General features: G+C 41.0%; 1 protein-coding gene across 1 annotated transcript in view; it reads right to left on the reverse strand.

Annotated features, from left to right (window-relative positions):
* The window catches only part of pth1r (parathyroid hormone 1 receptor), an 81,657-nt gene extending 71,661 nt beyond the window's left edge, over positions 1 to 9,996 (reverse strand). The window contains exon 1 of the mRNA XM_047368968.1: positions 8,837 to 9,996. Coding sequence (XP_047224924.1) covers positions 8,837 to 8,905 — 69 coding nt within the window. The 5' untranslated portion in view covers positions 8,906 to 9,996. The remainder of the gene's footprint in view (positions 1 to 8,836) is intronic.
* Between the last annotated feature and the right edge of the window lie 12,354 nt (positions 9,997 to 22,350).

A 22,350-nucleotide genomic window follows, 5' to 3' on the forward strand; every position in this document is an offset into this window, starting at 1 on the left:
TCTTCTGCTTTATCTGGGACCGGGTCGTGGGGGCAGCAGACTCAGCAGAGACACCCAGACATCCCTCTCCCTAGACACCTCCTCCAGGGGGAGCCCAAGAGGTTCCCAGGCCAGCCGAGAGACATAGTCCCTCCAGCGTGTCCTGGGCCGTCCCCTGGGCCTCCTCCCGGTGGGACGTGCCTGAAACACCTCCCGAGGAAGGCGTCAAAGAGGAGCCACCTCAACTGGCTCCTCTCGATGTGGAGGAGCAGCAGCTCTACTCCGAGCCCCTCCCGGATGGCCGAGCTCCTCATCCTATTTCTAAGGGAGTGCCCGGCCACCCTACGGACGAATCTCATTTCAGCCGCTTGTATCCGGGATCTCGTTCTTTCGGTCATGACCCAAAGTTCATGGCCATAGGTGAGGGCAGGAACGTAGACCGACCGGTAAATCGACAGCTTCGCTTTTCGGCTCCGCTCTCTCTTCACCACAGCGGACCGGCACAGCACCCCCATTACTGCGGCAGGCACCCAGATCCATCTGTCAATCTCCCGCTCGATTCCTCCCTCACTCGTAAACAAGACCCCGAGATACTTAAACTCCTCCACTTGAGGCAGGAACTCCCCTCCAACCTGAAGAGGACAAGCCACCCTTTTTCGGTCGAGAACCATGGCCTCGGACTTGGAGGAGCTGATCTTCATCCCAGCCGCTTCACACTCGGCTGCGAATCGCCCCAGCACATGCTGTAGGACTTGGCCAGAGGGGGACAGCAGGACCACGTCATCTGCGGGAAGAAGAGACAAAATCCTCTGGTCCCCAAACCCGACCCGCTCCGGCCCTTGGAAAATCCTTAGAAATCCTGTCCATAAAAGTTATGAACAGGACCGGTGACAAAGTGCAGCCCTGCCGGAGTCCAACATGCACCGGGAACAGGTCCGACTTAGTGCCGGCAATGTGCACCAAACTCCTGCTCCGCTTGCAAAGAAACCGGATGGCCCCTAACAAAAGGGCGCCCGATTCCATACTCCTGGAGCACCCCCCACAGGGCATCACGGGGGACACAGTCGAATGCTTTTTCCAGGTCCACAAAACAGATGTGGACCGGTTGGGCAAACTCCCATGAACCCTCGAGTACCCTGTAGAGGGTATAGAGCTGCTCCAGTGTTCCATGGCCGGGACAAAAACCCCACTGCTCCTCCTGAAGTCGAGGTTCGACTATCGGCCGGACTCTCCTCTCCAATACCCTGGCGTAGGACTTACCAGGGAGACTGAGGAGTGTGATCCCCTGTAGTTGGAACACACCCTCCGGTCACCCTTCTTATGAAGGGGGACCACCACCCCAGTCTGCCATGCCGGAGGCACTGTCCCCGACCGCCACGCAACGTTGAAGAGGCATGTCAACCATGACAACCCCACAACATCCAGAGAGTTGAGGCACTTAGGGTGGATCTCATCCACCCCCAAAGCCCTGCCACCGCGGAGCTTTTTAACCACCTTGGTGACTTCAGCCTGGGTGATAAAAGAGTCTAACCCCGAGTCCCCAGCCTCTGTTCCCACCAGGGAATGCGTTATGGCAGGATTGAGGAGATCCTCGAAGTACTCCTTCCACCGGCCGATAATGTCCCAAGTCGAGGTCAGCAGCCTCCCACCCCCACTGTAAAAAGTGCTGGCGAACCACTGCTTCTCCCTCTTGAGGCGCCGGACGGTTTGCCAGAATCGCTTCGAGGCCAACCGGTAGTCCTTCTCCATGGCCTCACCGAACTCCTCCCAGGCCGGGCCGCGGCACGCTTGGCCTCACGGTACCTGTCAGCCGCCTCAGGAGTCCCACAAGACAACCACAGCCGATAGGACTCCTTCTTCAGCTTGACAGCATCCCTTACTGCCGGTGTCCACCACCGGGTTCGGGGATTGCTGCCGTGACAGGCACCGCAGACCTTATTGCCGCAGCTATGGGCAGCAGCATCGACAATACAGGTCCTTCTCAAAATATTAGCATATTGTGATTAAGTTCATTATTTTCTATAATGTAATGATGAAAATTTAACATTCATATATTTTAGATTCATTGCACACTAACTGAAATATTTCAGGTCTTTTATTGTCTTAATACGGATGATTTTGGCATACAGCTCATGAAAACCCAAATTTCCTATCTCACAAAATTAGCATATTTCATCCGACAAATAAAAGAAAAGTGTTTTTAATACAAAAAACGTCAACCTTCAAATAATCATGTACAGTTATGCACTCAATACTTGGTCGGGAAGAAATGACTGCTTCAATGCGGCGTGGCATGGAGGCAATCAGCCTGTGGCACTGATTAGGTCTTATGGAGGCCCAGGATGCTTCGATAGCGGCCTTTAGCTCATCCAGAGTGTTGGGTCTTGAGTCTCTCAACGTTCTCTTCACAATATCCCACAGATTCTCTATGGGGTTCAGGTCAGGAGAGTTGGCAGGCCAATTGAGCACAGTGATACCATGGTCAGTAAACCATTTACCAGTGGTTTTGGCACTGTGAGCAGGTGCCAGGTCGTGCTGAAAAATGAAATCTTCATCTCCATAAAGCTTTTCAGCAGATGAAAGCATGAAGTGCTCCAAAATCTCCTGATAGCTAGCTGCATTGACCCTGCCCTTGATAAAACACAGTGGACCAACACCAGCAGCTGACACGGCACCCCAGACCATCACTGACTGTGGGTACTTGACACTGGACTTCTGGCATTTTGGCATTTCCTTCTCCCCAGTCTTCCTCCAGACTCTGGCACCTTGATTTCCGAATGACATGCAGAATTTGCTTTCATCCGAAAAAAGTACTTTGGACCACTGAGCAACAGTCCAGTGCTGCTTCTCTGTAGCCCAGGTCAGGCGCTTCTGCCACTGTTTCTGGTTCAAAAGTGGCTTGACCTGGGGAATGCGGCATCTGTAGCCCATTTCCTGCACACGCCTGTGCACGGTGGCTCTGGATGTTTCTACTCCAGACTCAGTCCACTGCTTCCGCAGTTCCCCCAAGGTCTGGAATCGGCCCTTCTCCACAATCTTCCTCAGTGTCCGGTCACCTCTTCTCGTTGTGCAGCGTTTTCTGCCACACTTTTTCCTTCCCACAGACTTCCCACTGAGTTGCCTTGATACAGCACTCTGGGAACAGCCTATTCGTTCAGAAATTTCTTTCTGTGTCTTACCCTCTTGCTTGAGGGTGTCAATAGTGGCCTTCTGGACAGCAGTCAGGTCGGCAGTCTTACCCATGATTGGGGTTTTGAGTGATGAACCAGGCTGGGAGTTTTAAAGGCCTCAGGAATCTTTTGCAGGTGTTTAGAGTTAACTCGTTGATTCAGATGATTAGGTTCATAGCTTGTTTAGAGACACTTTTAATGATATGCTAATTTTGTGAGATAGGATTTTTGGGTTTTCATGAGCTGTATGCCAAAATCATCCGTATTAAGACAATAAAAGACTTGAAATATTTCAGTTAGTGTGCAATGAATCTAAAATATATGAATGTTAAATTTTCATCATGACATTATGGAAAATAATGAACTTTATCACAATATGCTAATATTTTAAGAAGGACCTGTATATGCGGAGAACATGGTCCACTCAGACTCTATGTCTCCAACATCCCCCGGGATCTAGTCAAAGCTCTCCCGGAGGTGGGAGTTGAATACATCCCTGGCCGAGGGCTCTGCCAGACATTCCCAGCAGACCCTCACTATGAGCTTGGGCCTGCCAAGTCTGTCCGGCTTTCTCCTCTTCCAACGGATCCAACTCACCACCAGGTGGTGATCAGTGGACAGCTAAGCCCCTCTCTTCACCCGAGTGTCCAAAACATGCGGCCGAAGGTCTGATGATACGACAACAAAGTCGATCATTGACCTCCTGCCTAGAGTGTCCTGGTGCCAAGTGCACTTATGGACACCCTTATGTTTGAACATGGTGTTCATTATGGACAATCCGTGACTTGCACAGAAGTCCAATAACAAAACACAACTCGGATTCAGATCGGGGAGGCCATTCTTCCCGATCACGCCTCTCCAGGTGTCACCGTAGCTTCCCATGTGGGCGTTGCAGTCCCCCAGCAGAATAATGGAGTCCCCGGGATGGGCATTATCCAGCACCCCCGACAGGGACGCCAAGAAGGCCCGGTACTCCACACTACCGCTCGGCCCGTAGGCCGAAACGACAGTCAGAGACCTATCCCCAACTTGAAGGTGCAGGGATGCGACCCTCTCATCCACTGGGGTAAACCCCAACACAAGACGGCTGAGCTGGGGGGCATCAAGCAAACCCACACCAGAGTATAAGAGAGTCCAGTCCCTCTCAAGGAGATGGGTTCCAGAGCCCACGCTGTGCATGGGGGGCGAGCCCGACTATATATTTAGTCGATATCTCTCGATAGCTCCTTCCCCCTGGGCCACGGACGAAGGTGGAGACCTCGGCGGTCCAATCCCCAGATGCTTAGGCTGGCTCCAGGGACATGGAATGCAAATTAATTCCTCACCAGAAAAATATTTTTTTATTACATTTAAAAGACATTTTACATTTTATTTACACTACTTGAAATGTTCCATTTTGGTAAAGTTAATAATAAATATCCATATGTCCAAATATGTCAGAAAAATAAAGGCTGTCCAAAGGTGTCCTAATTTGTTCATATAGTCATATGAACTATTTAATTCTAAATTGTAAAACTACATCTTTACTCCAAAACGTTATATTAGTTAATGTTTATTGGAAAAATATGTTTGGAAATTTAATAACTGCATGTTAATTAAATAATTAATAATATTATAATTCAAATTAAGAATAAATGACATGGAATTAAATAAGCACCCAGATTCGTACATTGCTTTTTTTCTTCCTGTTTGAGTAATTGTACTGAAACAAAAACAACCAGGACCAATCAAGAGAGGCAATCAGACAGACTGTAGTCTCAGCTGTTTCATCTACATCACTCAGTGAGAAGCAGACTTAGGGAATACATTAATTAGAATATTTCATTTTGTACCCCTTCAGACACACTCACATACTGCACACAAACACACACAAGTGGGAAAAAATTTGCATTCTTCATACTGGATATCAGTCAAAAAGGCATGTAAAAAGGTTTTAGTATGAAAGCCCATTTTACAAATCCACTGGCAGTTCATTTTAAATTAGTGAGAAAATATCTGTTGACCCTAATTACCAGAGACAGATTGAAAAGAGATTATCCAGCACTGTAATCTGCATTATAAAACTCTGTTGGGGAAAATCTGACGGAGATGAATGCAGCTGTATGGAAAGGTTATTATGAGAAGCACAGATATACACATTTTAAAGGCATTTAAATAGCTGCGTTGGAACAGAAAAGGTTCTTTGTGTTCCATTTTCTTGTTGCATTCATTATGATAAAGCTGCAGGAAACAAGCATGATCCTGTGGTATAAAACTGATCATGTCTATCAGCATCAACTGTGCTTTTATATGGGAATAGTGTAAGTTCTTTTTTTTTTATCAGCAATACAATTCCAGTTTCACTTATTTTTGAATCATTCAAAAAATTTGGAAGACAAATGAGCAAAGAAGATAAAAATAACGTTTTTCTGTCCCAGACGCACAGTGAAACATGAAATTATTTGCTACTACATTTTGTCCATGCAGCCCTGACACAATACTTGTCTGCAGCGAGCAGGCACGAATCCACTCTGAGAATCCAGACACATGCAAGTCATCACGGAGGAAAACACAGTCATGAGGTAGAAATTAAATCCCCAATAAGGTTTCCTGAAAGCCCTGCTTCCTCCTAATAAATGTAATAATAGCGCGAGGCAGCCTGTCACACCGAACAAAGGTGCTGTGAGCTAATGCTTGGTCTGTCGGCTGTCACGGCCGCTTGCCTGCTGAGGTGTAAAATACAATAATGGTTACTCCACTACTTGTGTCGGTTAATTTAGATAGATATGCTGAATGTGGAAAACCCAATAATGTCAGAATGTTTCCCCCGTGTTTAGATTTCTGCATGAAATCTGTGGATTTTTCTCACTTCAGTACAGAGCCTCTGGAAGGTATGATCTTGAAATTTAACAAGTGGATGTTTCAACTTGAAAAGCCCCATTTCTGCTTTCAAAAGCCAGACCTTCCACTCTAAGTTTAGATGGCCACAACTTATTTTTTTTAGGGTGGAGGGAAAGACTGAGCAAACACCTAACATAAAAATGGGTAAACATCATTCACAGACAGTGCTTTTGGCGACTAAATGTTGAATCAGCTATAAATACAGTTTCATTTTAATTGTTTTCTTCTGCCATCTATGCCACTGAGCCCCGAGGTCCACTGTGGCACAGTGATGGACCACATCACTGGGAAAATGCACTGTACCTCAGAGCCTGGGCAAACTGCCTGTTGAATGCACAACAGCTTCAGCCAAAATACACAAAACCAACAGTGTGCTGCTCTGCCTGCACAGTGTGTGCATGTGCAGCAGGCTTTATAGATACAGCTATGACAATATTTAAAAAAGAATTTATAAGTAACAGTATTCTGTGTTAAAGTAAACTACCCAACTGTGAATCTAGACAGCAGGAGAAATCAAGCATTTTGACAATTCCAGTTCAGTCAGGTGAGAGCTTCAAAACAATCTGGTGCCTCCTTCACTTAATGTAAGAGAAATAAAACTCTCAATGGAACAAGAGTGTGATCACTAGGCATAGGAAGGTATATATTCTCACAGTATAATCTTACGTAGAAATACCACAGTTTGACTCTGTCACTGTGTTTAACGACAATTTTTAACAGTAATCGATAACATAATGTAATTGCTTTATGTTTGAAAAGAAAAAGCAAGTTATTCCAACCGCTGTTGAAATATTGCAACATATTGATTTTTCAGACCACAACAAGAAAATAATACCCATAACACTCTTTTATGTTTTTTTAATTATTATTTTAATGTGTATGCTTCAGATAAAATAAAGAAGAAACACCCACTAAACCTATATGTTGCAGTGGTGCTAAGCTTAGCTGGTTCAAATACTCAGGTTATCTACTCAGATAGCTAGCCTGCAGTGAGCTGCCTAACAGACATGCCGCCATAGTTTCAACACTGCAGTTTTAAAGCAGGGTTACCTTTATGACCGCTAAAAGGATAAGTAGCTAGCGTGGATTATATCTTCATCATTGCAACGGTCCTCAAAGTTGATAAGCAAGAAAACATTGGAAAGTAAGAAAGATCAGTTTTACTCTGTGTCTAAAAGCACTTTAGGTTGCTCAAGGCAAAATAAAAGTTGAGTTGAGTTAGTAGGTATGATTTGACAAAATAATGTAAATCTAAAATAAATTACACATGAGATTTCAGTATAGTTTAAACATATATTGTCATTGTTGATGAAAATACATTGAAAGATAAGCACTTGTGTCACAAACTGTGCTTGACTTTAGTAAGTGCTTACAGGGGTAGTGGCCCAGGGCTCTGAAGTTTTGGGGGTCCATCCAATATTAGAGATTTTAATAAAATAATAATTTACACAGAATTTTATTTGAAAAGAAAACATATAATTCCATATCAGATTATGTGTTTTAATGTGTTGGGTTTTCATAGAAATAACTACTGCATTAACTTTTTAAAAACAATTAGGTCATAGCCTCTGACCAGATGTAGCAACAGCAAGCTTTAGCCACATGCTTCATGCCTACTTTATTTATGGTGTATTTCAGTGACTGTCTTAAATTCCAACATACAGTAGAAGCCTGGCATACTAACTATAACATGTTGTGTGTTTTTTTGTATGGATGAAGATCCATCCATCTCCTATATCCACTTCTTTTGTACAGGGTCACGGGGTAGCTGGTGCCTATCTCCAGCGGTCTATGGGTGAGAGGCGGGTACAGCCTGGACGGGTCGCTGGTTGATCACAGGGCAACACAGAGAAACACAGGACAAACCACCATGCACACACCCATTAATACCTAAGGGTTACTTAGAGAGACCAATTAACCTAACAGTCATGTTTTTGGAGGAGGAAGCTGGAGAAAAACCCAAGCATCCACAGGGGGGAAATGCAAACTCCATGCAAAAACACCCCTGTGGGGAGTCAAATCCAGGACCTTCTTTCTGCAAGGCAACAGTGCAACCAACTGTGCCATTGTGCAACCCTAGTTGGTGATATTTTCTAGAAATAACACAGTACTTTAAATGGAACTTTCAGAAAATACAAATACAAAGGTATTCTGGGCAACGCTCATTTTTCATGTGCAGAAGACCAATAAACCCTAAAGTTGATGTGTACTGAACTATTAGTCTATTTTAATTGGATGTGTAAAAGAACTTGTTTACGTATGGCACCAAAACTGGCTCTAGCCCAGAGGCCCACAATCTCCTAAATACGGCCGTAGACACCAGTACAACAACTGTTGAAGTAGGAAGAAATGAAAAGGCAAAACATTAAGTGTGTTTGGAGGGATTAGTTTGTAACTTCTATGTCACACAGTTTACACTGTTGATTCAACTGTCTGTAGCACAGGCTCAGTTAATGAAAATGAAGTCATATGAGCAAAAAGCCAATTTCCTTTTTTTATTTTGTGGAAAGGGACTTTAACTAAACACCTAATCATATTGGTGAAATTTACTAGAAATCAAGGCCAATGACAACACTAGTGTTATATGGCTGTCTACTTAAACCTTCCCTAAAATCTAGATAAATGTTCCTCAACATTCCCCATGCAAAACACAAGGAGAATTGCAATAGTTGATAGTTTGCCTTCTCTGTGTTTAGACAGGCTGTCATTGGACAGAGGAACCACATCTGGACCTCGAAGCTTCACATGTGCAACATCACAGCAAAATGACGCTAATAATGCTTAAGACAAATAAATGACTGACTTACCAGGCACAGACTGCTGAGGAGTGAGATGAGAAGAAAGTCCAGATTATGGAGCTGCAGAGAAGATCCCATCCCTGGCCCTAAGGCAACTCTGCCTCCAAAAGTGAGAGTCCTTCAAACAAGCAGCTGATGAAGCTCGAAAAGCAATTATTTAATCTTCTTAACTCTCTTCAAAGTGGAGCGTGATGCGTCTTTTCACTCCATCTGGCCCGTGGACGCTCCTGGCGGCTTATGAAATCATAACTCTGTAATCGTCCGCTCTGCCTTCGATTTAATTTCCTATAATCTACTATATGGTCTCCGCATCTGTCTTTTTTCTTAGCTTTTTTTCTCTTCAGAAATTACATCCACATGTCAGAACTATTTATGTCGCTCGCTCTCTCTGCGGTGGGAAGTTCAAATGATTCTTTGTAGGAAAGAAACCAACGCTGTATTTTTAGGTCTTTTTAAATGTACCCGCAGACTAAGTTAAACACTTCAGTATGGAGCTCTGTGCCTTCTGGTTTCTTCCAGTTTGCTCTCCCGGATCAGACACAAATATAAATAAATAAATAAATAAATAAATAGAATTTAAAAAAGCTCCAATTGTGTCACTCCATCACCAGTGTCTGCAGTATTTCACAACTTCGCTCCCTTTGACTCATGTCACCATGAACGCTTTCATTCAGCGTAGTAATCACAGACAGGCTTTACTTTTTTTTTTTTTTTTTAAGTAAATATTAACGATGTTATGACAGGAGCAAAGAGTGAAATTTAAAACTATTAGTATAAATGTGTTTAATCTGCGTGTTTAGACTCAACAGATGTACGTCTGCGCCTCGCTTCCCTTCGTTTCCTCCCTCCCAAAATGATCCAAATCATGTGTTATTTGCAGAAAACGTGTAGAGCTCTAATTAAAAGCGTTGCACTCTAACAGAAAACTGAATGTATGAAACTCCCAAACGGGGCTCTGTTTACTAAGAGGAGAAAGAAACACCAGCTTAGACTCAAGAATCTCTACTTACTATCGAGAGAACAGAGAAATCACCTTAACGGACAGAAAATTCGCAAAACCGCCTGAGTGATTGTTATGTTTTTGCGCAGAGTCAACGCAAAAAAGTTGAAGTTTCTCGTGTTAGGAAGCGTCTCCAGTCCAGATGTGGCAAATCGGCAGGTCGTGCTCAGTAGTGAGTGTGGGGATGGAAAAGGGAAAGCGAGGTGGGGGCTGGAAGGAGGCAGGTAGGGTGGAGCGTGAAAGTCGCTCATTGGTGCGCTCGCTCTTACGTTGGAATAAACCACGACTCCCCAAATGACATATTTTCTCACTCTTAAAACAAACTCTACATTCAGCAGATCGCAGGGCTGTTGCCAAACCGCTTTTTCCCCCTGCAGTCTCTCAAAAGTTGCATCCAGTTGGATTGGGTTACAGTAACATAATGCAGCGGATGAGGCACCATATGATGATGAATTCTAATAGACGTAAGAACTGTAGGCTCCTTTAACAACGTTTTAACGTTTGCAAATAGATGAAAGAGAATCTACTATGCAATGATTCAAAACCACTCTGTTATAATGCGTTACCATTATTTAAAGCAATTGTGGAAAGGTTTAGTTGCCCAAACCAGACGTGAAGTTGAAGGTTTGTATGTGTCATAATGAGCCATTTTAAACATTTGAATCGGAAAGAGGTTTCTAATTAAAAATCTAAAAAGCATATTATGCATTAAAACCTACTTTACTCTTATATCTTTAAAGAAAATCCAGTGCATCTAACTGCCTTCAGAATACCCCAAATTAGCAAATAGAGATCACATACTGTATGTGTAAACTCTTTGCAAATATATGAATGCCTTATTGGAGAACAGTAGTTAAAAATCTTATTGAGACTCTTCAATCCATCATCCAAAAATAGAAGGACGTTGGCTCTTGTACAGCATAGGACCCAAACCACTGGGTCATGGATGGTACTGGTTCATGAGTTGTTTGACACCAGGCTGCAGAAAGAAAAATACACATCTTATGTAATGTCTGTGGTATTTACAATCAAACCATGAGAGAAATATTATCTTGAAAAACCAGACTGCACTTCCACTAAGGATGATATAATAGGTCCTCAGGTCAGATGAGATGAACACCGAACCTTTTGGCCAACGTGCAAAATGCTATGTGCTTGAAAACCAACACGGCACAACACCCTAAACGCACCATCTCAACACTAAAACATGGTGGTGGCAGCATGGTGCTATGGGGATGGTGTTCTTCAACAGTAACAGGGAGGCCAATCAGATTGGATGGAAAGATGAATGGAGGTAAATACGGGATAATCCTTGACAAAAACCTCTTAGAAGCTGGAAAAGACTTATGGCTGAGGCAGAGGTTCATGTTCCAGCAGGATAACGACCTTACACAGACGTCCTGAGCTGCAATAGAATGATTTAGATCAAAGGTTCCCAAAGTTAGAGATGGGACACAATTTGGGGTCAAGACTGTTTTGATATTCCTTTAAGAAATAAACTAAATAACAACAATAATAAGTTGGTAGCAGTTGGTAGCACTGTTGCCTTGCAGCAAGAAGGTCCTGGGTTTGACAACCTGCCGGGGTTCTCTCTGCATTGAGTTTGCATGTTCTCCCTGTGCATGCTTAGGTTCTCTCCAGCTACTCCGGCTTCCTCCAACAGTCCAAAAACATGCCTGTTGGGTTATTTGATATTTGTAGATTTCCCTTTGGTGTGACTGAGTATGTGCATGGTTGTTTGTCCTGTAAGTCTCTGTGTTGCCCTGTGATGGGTTGGCAACCTATCTAGGGTATACCCCGCCTCCTGGCCATAGACTGCTGGAGATAGGCATCAGCTTCCCGCCACCTTAGGTAGAATAAGAAAACATAAATGAAGGACACCATCCCCACAGTCAATTATAGGTTATAAATAAACTGAATTTAAATTAAATTGAAGAACAGAGGTGGAAACATTATGCCTTGAGACAGTTTTTTCTGCTAAGGATGAGTCAGTGGACAAGGCCATGCACCATATTATCTCAGGCAAAAATCTTTCTCCTTCAGCTAGAACGAGGAAGAGAGGTCACAGGTCGGTCTTCCAGTATGAAAAAGACCAGAAAATATACTACCGAGGCATTAAATGAGTGGCTAAAGAAGAAACACGTTAATGTCCTGGAGGGGCCTAGCCAGCCCCAGCTTTTTACCTGAAGTGCTTAAATAGCTTTTTAGCTTTGTTGACACTAAAAAAGAAGTTTTAATCCAACCACCATGCAACCTCTTAAATATATTTTACTGTTTGTAGCTGGACCCCACCTGTGTCATTAGAAACTGAATGAGGTGTTTTGTACTAAATCTCAGAGTTTAGCAATGTGTTAGCAGAGTACAGACTCAGTATACATCCCTGAGGGATGCCTGTTTTAATTTGATGCAGTTTTTTGCTGTTGTGTCTTAATACTGTTTTAGTTAGCTGTGGGCTGATGTGAAGTCAACGTACTGGACTGCGGTCTAACCGTATTTCTTCAGGAGAAGGAAATACAGTTACATAATTTTGCTGGCCAGGAATGCAAACCATAGAGGGTCCAGAGAAGGTGTGAGGCCAGGTTACTGTTCTCAGTACGTTATTAAAACAAACAAGGCAAACTGTGTTGGAACAATATCCTGCTGGTGAGATATCATAAAGATATTTTGCAGTTCTTGTTACTCAGCAGCAGAAGATTTTAAGGTCTGGCCCAAAATATTATTTGTGCTGTTTCTTTGCATGGGTTTAGTTCAGTATCCTCATATAATCTGTGCACAGTCTCATCACCTATTCTCCATCAGAGTTCTGGCTTTCTTCCCTGGTATGTTATTCAGAGCTTTGGTAATTAAGCACTTTGTAAAATATCGTACAAATACTTCAAAGTTCTGACTGACTGTTAATTTGCCATGCAGAAGATGATGACCCAAAATGCCTCCGTGTGAAACTTGAAATAATATCCAGATGATAAACAGAGAGAAACTGTGCTCATGAGATCTCCACTTAATTTTTAATTTGTATACAGGGGTCTGTCTTCTTCTTTTTCCTGTTTTCTTTTAATAGGTTTCTCTAAAAGGTTAAACATGCCTTTAAGTTAATTACTGCAGCTTCATGCAGCTCCTGCCTTCACCATAATGTTTGTCACAGACACACAGTGCTTCTGATCCTTGACATCCATCTGGCATGATTAATATCCACCAGCCCAAACTGTCTGCGTTGTAAGGAACCATGCACTGCACCGACAGCAGTCTATATATCTCTATCTGTCTTATCCCCAATACATTATAATTTATTATCTTTCTCATATTATCAATCATTGTTCTATTTCAGATGCTTGGCAATTTATAGCTGTTTCAGGCAACAAACCACATCAGTGCGTATTATCAAGAGGCAGATTTTAAACGAATGCAGGAGTATACGAGATGATTATTACCTGACCCATTTGTGTCAAGTAGGGATAATTTTCCTAGACAGAGTATGGAAAGCTGTCATCATAACCTCAATTCCATCCACATTCTTTGTTTCTTGCATTTTTATCACCGAAATAATAAGAATCAGATGTCAGTGTGCATAATTGGCTGTCTTCCAGAAGGTTTGACCCAGGCTCATGTCAAGACAGCCGAAACACTTGGGAGATGAATTTATTCTCTGCTTCATCTGCTGCCATTTGTGCTAATTTGAGATGACTTTCACCATATTTTGGCAGCATTAGCTCATCACTGTTGGTCTCTGTATATACGTCTATCTGGTTCTACTGGTCCCTTTGCATGGCAAACTTCTCATTTTTTGTGCAAACTTGTCCAACTTTAAAACAATTGTATTTCTAGTGGACGATGTGTGTGCTTCATGCTATGGTTCATTTAAACATTTAATTGTTTATTTTGCAAATTTGTATTTTTTTATCTAAAGTTAATCCCTTTTCATAACCCAAACAACCAAATTAATTACACTGATATTAAAAACATAGAACAGATTACACTATCCTAACATGTTCCTCTGCCAAAGTGAGCCCAGAATTTGATTTAAGATGACTTTTCCTTCCTCTCTCATTTTTTTTTCTTTTCCATTTACTCTCCTTATGATTTATAGTCTGAAAATTTCATGAAGGCTATGGTCAATACCTGCCCTTTGTCTTAAAACAAGTCCAGAAACACCTCATGGGGAGCTATTTTCAGCTGGATTCAGGTCAACTCATCTTCTCAATAAACTTGTGTTGTTTAGACACATCCCCCACTCAGGTCTCTCCAAGGTGCTTTAGAAATAGAGTAAAGGAACAAATGTCATCAAAACGTTGGCTTTCTAGAACACATATGCGGTGTTCCCATCATTGTCATTGGGATTGTGTGAATAAATCAGAATATCTAGAAAAATAATCTATTTTTAGGAATTTGTAAAACATTCTTCTCAAACTAGAAGTGAATGTAACATTTGATGATTTAAGGAAGACATATAAAGAAAAAACACAAATAAACAAGAAATCTGTAAGAATATGAAGATGAACGTGGGAATGGAAAGTGTTATTGTTCATGTACAGTACAGACCAAAAGTTTGGACACACCTTCTCATTCCAAGTCTTCTTTATTTTCATGACAATGAATATTGTAGCTTCACACTGAAGGCATCAAAACTATGAATTAACACATGTGGAATTATATACTGAACAAAAAAGTGTGAAACAACTGAAAATATGTCTTATATTCTAGGTTCTTCAAAGTAGCCACCTTTTGCTTTGATTACTGCTCCACACACTCTTAGCATTCTGTTGATGGGCTTCAAGAGGTAGTCACCTGAAATGGTTTTCCAACAGTCTTGAAGTTTTCAAAGTTTTCCCAATTGTTCGGACTGACTGACCTTCATTTCTTAAAGTAATGATGGCCACTCGTTTTTCTTTACTTAGCTGCTTTTTTCTTGCCATAATACAAATTCTAACAGTCTATTCAGTAGGACTATCAGCTGTGTACTGTATCCACCTCCTGCACAACACAACTGATGGTCCCAACCCCATTTATAAGGCTTGAAATCCCACTTATTAAACCTGACAGGGCACACCTGTGAAGTGAAAACCATTTCAGGTGACTACCTCTTGAAGCTCATCAACAGAATGCCAAGAGTGTGCGGAGCAGTAATCAAAGCAAAAGGTGGCTACTCTGAAGAACCTAGAATATAAGACCTATTTTAAGTTGTTTCACAGTTTTGTGTTCAGTATATAATTCCACATGTGTTAATTAATAGTTTTGATGCCTTCAGTGTGAAGCTACAATATTCAAAGTCATGAAAATAAAGAAAACTCTTTCAATGAGAAGGTGTGTCCAAACTTTTGGTCTGTACTGTATGTTAACTAACTCATACATGAGAATACACATCACAGTATGCTTCATTTCAAAGCTCATTCTCTGCACTGTGAAGATCATGTATGATGCAGAACACATCATAATCAATTGGCATGTGGTAACAAACCTAAAGGTTTGTACAAATATTTACAGTATCTCACAAAGGTAAGCACACCCCTCGCATTTTGTAAATATTTTATTGTATCTTTCCACGGAAGAACAATGAAAATATGACATTTTGATAAGTATATAAACCAGTCAGTGTAGAACTTGTGTAACAGTATAAATTTGCTGTCCTATCAAAAATGTCCAAAAATGTTACAATTGTGCCCAAAGTGTCGATATTTTGTGTGGCCACTTTTGTTTTCCAGCACTGCCTTAACTCTCTTGGGCTAGGGGCCATGAAAACATTGTAATCACTGCAGAGAGGCATCCCGCTGCTCTGCTGAGTTAATAGAAATCCCTCCAGATGATCAAACATAAAATAAATATTTTCTTTTTCCATTTTGACCTTTGATACCATGAGTGCAAAGACATGGAAAATTAAGTATTTTGGGCTGATATCAAACTAAGGTGCAGATAGTTTCATAAAAGGCTGCCTTGAAGGCGTTACAAAAAATCTGTGGTGATTCAACAGGAATCCATATGTTTAGTTCATTCTATTTTTTCCCAAGATGAGTATGTATTTAAGTTTAGGAAAAACATCATGACTTAAATAAGATATTATGGGCAGAACCACAGTTCTCAGCTTCATAGTTAATTTTAACCAGAGGAGGGCAGCATGATTCATGTGTTCTCTTGGCTGCTTCACAGCAAAGATGCTTACAGGGTTTAACAAAGATCAGAAGACTGACATCTTGAGTAAGTATTGATTAAACCTGTTCCGTGTTATTTCTCAGACTGCTATATTTGACTCATGAATACTGTTTAGTTTTAAATAACAGTGAAGATACTTTTGATGATGGAGGTTTGTTGTAAACACCTCATAACAACTGTACTTAAAAACATGTAAATTGGGATTCTGGTAATGTGCTCATCATCAGTGGTGGTTTTTCCATGAATGGCGCCTTGAGCAAGCACCTCCTTCTGCCCCTAGACACACAACCTACCCGCCTGCCTGCCAACAAAACATTTTCTACAAATGGTCAAATAAAAACTAGACTTTCTCAAACTCCAACCCTTAAGGGCCAGGATCAAGAAACGTTTGGATATGTCTCTGGTCCTGTGAACTGCTAATCTCCTAATATTTTGGGTTAGGTGTGTTGAAGAAAAAACACATTTATAGGCAAACTTTGAGACTCTTTCTCTAAAAACAGAACCAGCCCTTCAATTTAGTGCAGAATCAGAAACAACTTCAGTGTCATCATCCACCAGCCCCCCCCAAAAAATCTATTTAAGGATGTTATTTTTATAAACTGAATTATTGCCAAGAAACACAGCCTGTGGTAAGCGCCTTCAAGCTGCCATGGTTTCTGCCTAAGCTTTGCAGACTGGGTCCTACAATAAGTCTTAGTTGGATAGGTGACAGTTTAATTACACGCTCCCTCTCTACGGTACACTCACTAACTTGTGCAGCTGACAACACGCTGACCACATCAAACAGGAATTCATCTGGTGTTTCAACTACAGCACAAATGTTAACCCTGGCATAGACAACCTGTATCCTGAGCTCTTGTGAATGATTTCTGTGGAGCGGTGTCATCCTGATTGTAGAGAATTTTATAGAGTTAAATCCTCTAAATGTTAAATCAATAATGAGAATGTTGAAGTTTTGAATCAATATTCACACCCAGCATTAAAACTATCCAACAGAATATCCTGACTTAAGTTGCTCCACTGTACTCTGCCCATTATTTTTCCTCTAGAGCTGTCTCTATAGCACATTCAGTCATTCATAGACACAACTCCTCAGAAGCCATACATATTCAGACTGAGACTTTCTCTTAAAAACAAAATTATGAAATTTTGGAGGATGTATTAGAAGAAATCTCTTGCTATTTTGGGGTAGTTATTTAAGAGCAGTGTATTTATCCAGGGTCCGTTCAGCTGCACTCAAGGTCGTCTAATGTTGGAATAACAATTGGCTTTGTGCACAGGTTGGAGGCCCTCCAAGCAACATACCACCTGAACAACAGACCAAAGCTAAAATAGCAAACTGCACAGGTCTTAGATGTTTTAGGATCTTGATGTTATGCGGCTGGTCGTGTTGTAAATTGTTGCTGCAGCCTATCAGTGATGGACATCTCAACAGAAGACGGGGTTGACAGTGACCTATGCAAGCTTAACTCCTTTTTATACTCAGATTGACATAAAATGTTTCCATCTATATCTTAGTTTCAGTTATCACAAGCCAGTTTAGTCATCTGTTTCTTTCCAGAAAATGAGGAACCACCTTTGGCAATGAGTCAAAATTTATTTAAAATGTATTTATGTAGGGATAATTTCAGAATGTCTCATGGCATATTTAGCTTAAGACAGACTGGACCACAAACAGTGCAGAGGAGATAAAACAGGAGCAATTGTTATTTGATCAGTGTGTACATGTCTGTCTGTGTGTGTGTGTGTGTGTGTGTGTGTGTGTGTGTGTGTGTGTGTGTGTGTTCTTGTATGTGCTGCTGAGTGAGAACTACGTTTTGCATTTTTATCGCAAAGTGAGGACATTTTGACAAAGTGAGGACATTTTCCTGTATATGTGTGTTTGTGTTTGTGAATTTGATTTAAAGTATCATTTTCTGTATTTGTTATGATTTGGGGTTGTTTGGTTTCTGCTTTTGTCTTATATGTTTCTCACAGTTTTTGAATCATGCTTCTGTTTATTATTTTCCTGGTCATGCTTTAGTTTTTGTCTTCTAGTTCATGTTTTGTCAAGTTTGGTTTTTGGATCTGGTAATACTTTAGTTTCATGTTTTTCTAGTTTCTGTTAGTTTGTATTCAAGAGTCTGTTTTGCTCCTGCCACGTTCTGTTCTGTCTGTCAATTATCTTTATTCGGTTCACCTGCTCCAAGCTAATCTGTCTCCTTGCTCCACCTGGTTCACACTCCATGTATACACATCTGTTCAGTTATCATTGCGGAAACATTTCAGTTCATGTCACCTGTGTCCTGTTCGTCATGCCAAGCCTGTCTTGCCAGCCTGCCCATGTCTGTTTTTGCCTGTCTTGCCTGCCCGTTTATTGTTTTGGTTCCTGCCTCTTCTTTTGAGTGAGTTTTTTGTTATGATATCTTCTTTGCTTACCGTCATGCTGCCTGCTTGTCTGCATTCTGGGGTCCTTCATTGTACCACGCCTAACAGTATTGATTGGTGATAATGGTTTAGTGCCATCTTTGTCAACATCAAAAGGTAGTAATGAAACAAAAACTGTCTAAGGCAATCAGGAAATCAACTTTATTATAAGTAATATAGTTGATTTACATTGTCTGGTTTGTTGAATGTTTTTGTATGTTTTGTTTTTTGCATTTGTTTATGCATTACAGTTTGAGTTTTCCACAGCATAATCAATTTTACATATGCAAGAGAGATTTGAGTTTTTTTTTTCTAGAAGCAGTCTTGAATGTTTACAAACTTATTGCCATAAATACCATATAGTATTAATCCTTGATGTGTGCAAGTACTGCACACATCAAGGATTAACAAAAATTATTTGTTTGTCCAAATTTATTTAGCAATACAACTCATTCTGACAGTGAAGTTGCCTGCTGAATGGTTCAATCCTTATACAGCAACTGCAAAAAAAGATCATTATTATCTTGGTCTTACCTGCTGTTAGGAATATGAATTGAGATGTCCAGCTGTGATTCAAAGGAATTAACCACTATGGATGATATGTTTAAGATGTAAAGCACATAATTCATTATTTATAAACCTGTGCTCACTGAAAAGTTTTATTAAGTTACAGATTTGTTGATACGTTTTTAAAACTTTGTAAAGGCAGTATAAAATTTAATGCCAAAAAAACGGCATTTGAGTTACTGATATGAAAAATATTTATAATGACACAAGTCTTTGTAAATACTTCTAGATTGATGACTGGTGTTAGGTGGAATAAGCAGAAAAACAATGCTTTGGCAAAGTATTTAATTTCAGAGTTTGTCACTTTACAACCAAAACTCCACAGTATTTTATTGGGAATTTATGGGATAGATCAACAGATAGAAGGGCATAATTGTGAAATTGAAAGAAAATAATACATTGATTTCAAAAGGTTTTACAAGTAAAAAGCTGTAAAGTGTGTCATGCATTTGTATTTAGCCCCCTTTTACAGAAACCCCTTTTTTGCAGTCACATCTGTAAGTATTTTGGTATGTCTAGTCTAGTTCACTGTTCCTTGTAAAACAGCTCAGTTTGAATGAAGAGAATCTGTGACTAGCAGTTTTCAGATTTTGTCACAAAGCCTCAATTACAATTACTGGAGGGCTTTATCAGTTAATGCCGGGCCACATGAATATGATTTGATCTAAACCGTTCCAATGCATCATTGTATGTTAATGGTTGCTTTCCTGCTAGGGTTGAACCTCTGCCCAAGACTCAAGTCTTTTGCATTGCATATACAGGTCCTTCTCAAAAAATTAGCATATTGTGATTAAGTTCATTATTTTCCATAATGTCATGATGAAAATTTAACATTCATATATTTTAGATTCATTGCACACTAACTGAAATATTTCAGGTCTTTTATTGTCTTAATAGGGATGATTTTGGCATACAGCTCATGAAAACCCAAAATTCCTATCTCACAAAATTAGCATATTTCATCCGACCAATAAAAGAAAAGTGTTTTTAATACAAAAAACGTCAACCTTCAAATAATCATGTACAGTTATGCACTCAATACTTGGTTGGGAATCCTTTTGCAGAAATGACTGCTTCAATGCGGCGTGGCATGGAGGCAATCAGCCTGTGGCACTGCTGAGGTCTTATGGAGGCCCAGGATGCTTCGATAGCGGCCTTTAGCTCATCCAGAGTATTGGGTCTTGAGTCTCTCAACGTTCTCTTCACAATATCCCACAGATTCTCTATGGGGTTCAGGTCAGGAGCAGGTGCCAGGTCGTGCTGAAAAATGAAATCTTCATCTCCATAAAGCTTTTCAGCAGATGGAAGCATGAAGTGCTCCAAAATCTCCTGATAGCTAGCTGCATTGACCCTGCCCTTGATAAAACACAGTGGACCAATACCAGCAGCTGACACGGCACCCCAGACCATCACTGACTGTGGGTACTTGACACTGGACTTCTGGCATTTTGGCATTTCCTTCTCCCCAGTCTTCCTCCAGACTCTGGCACCTTGATTTCCGAATGACATGCAGAATTTGCTTTCATCCAAAAAAAGTACTTTGGACCACTGAGCAACAGTCCAGTGCTGCTTCTCTGTAGCCCAGGTCAGGCGCTTCTGCCGCTGTTTCTGGTTCAAAAGTGGCTTGACCTGGGGAATGCGGCATCTCTAGCCCATTTCCTGCACACGCCTGTGCACGGTGGCTCTGGATGTTTCTACTCCAGACTCAGTCCACTGCTTCCGCAGGTCCCCCAAGGTCTGGAATCGGCCCTTCTCCACAATCTTCCTCAGGGTCCGGTCACCTCTTCTCGTTGTGCAGCGTTTTCTGCCACACTTTTTCCTTCCCACAGACGTCCCACTGAGGTGCCTTGATACAGCACTCTGGGAGCAGCCTATTCGTTCAGAAATTTCTTTCTGTGTCTTACCCTCTTGCTTGAGGGTGTCAATAGTGGCCTTCTGGACAGCAGTCAGGTCGGCAGTCTTACCCATGATTGGGGTTTTGAGTGATGAACCAGGCTGGGAGTTTTAAAGACCTCAGGAATCTTTTGCAGGTGTTTAGAGTTAACTCGTTGATTCAGATGATTAGGTTCATAGCTCGTTTAGAGACCCTTTTAATGATATGCTAATTTTGTGAGATAGGAATTTTGGGTTTTCATGAGCTGTATGCCAAAATCATCCGTATTAAGACAATAAAAGACCTGAAATATTTCAGTTAGTGTGCAATGAATCTAAAATATATGAATGTTAAAGTTTCATCATGACATTATGGAAAATAATAAACTTTATCACAATATGCTAATTTTTTGAGAAGGACCTGTAGGCCAAAAAGTTAAATGTTGGTGTCATCTGACCAGAGCACCTTCTTCCACATGTTTTCTGTTTCCCCTATGTGGATTGTGGCAAATTACAAACTGGATTGCTTCTGGCTTCCTTCCAACAATGTTTTTCTTCCTCCCACTCTGGCACTAAGGGAATATTTGTGGAGTGCATGGCTAATAGATCCAGTCCAGTCGACAGATTCTTCCATCTGAGCTGTGCATCTTTGCACCTCCTTCAGAGTACCTATGAACAATTTTGCTGCTTTCTGATTTATGGCCACCAATACAGGCCTGTTTATTTAGGTGGACATCCATCATGCTGTCATATTTGAATGATTATTCTAACATTGCTTTGTGAAATGTTCAAAGCTTGGGATGTTGTTTTATAACCTAACCCAGATTTAACCCTTTCTAAAACTTTATCTCCGACCTGTCTGCTGTTCCTAGGACTTTATGATCCTGTTTGTTCTCCATTAGTTTCTTCCTCTTATGCCTTCACAGAACAGCTGTATTTATACTGAAAAACAAATTGCCACATGTGGATTCTATTTAGTATGTGGGTAAGTTCTCATGGCAATTACTTGAACTGGATTTTATCTAGGGGTGTCAGAATAACAGCGGCTATATACAAATGCATGCTTCATTTGTAGAATAAATCTTTTAATTTAGCTTTTTAAATCCTCTTTTCAAGTGTCTGCTACTTTATGTTGATCTATTACACTAAATCCCAAAAAAATATATTGGAGTCTGTGTAAAAAATCACAATGAACCCTTTGTGAGGGACTGTGACAAGTGAGTGTGATTTGAAATTATTGGGAAAATTGAAGAAGATACACACAAAGGAGATTTATCAGATATTGTTTTTTTTTCTAAACATGCTGACATGTAGCTGGATCCTCGTGTAAGTATGTGAGTGCATTGTATCAAGGGCTGTTGGTAGCCCCCGAAAGTAATATGTTAACTAGAACTTGTCATTTCTGAAAACCATAAGAGCTATGAAGTCAATATAGATGGGATGCTTGACCCTTATTATTCAACGCTCCAGTGAATCAGCATTTTGATTAAATGTTTGTTGAATTATTCTTACTTATATCATCTTTAATCCATAACAA

The sequence above is a fragment of the Girardinichthys multiradiatus genome, chromosome 6 (assembly GCF_021462225.1).
Source record: "Girardinichthys multiradiatus isolate DD_20200921_A chromosome 6, DD_fGirMul_XY1, whole genome shotgun sequence".
NCBI classification, from domain to species: domain Eukaryota; kingdom Metazoa; phylum Chordata; class Actinopteri; order Cyprinodontiformes; family Goodeidae; genus Girardinichthys; species Girardinichthys multiradiatus.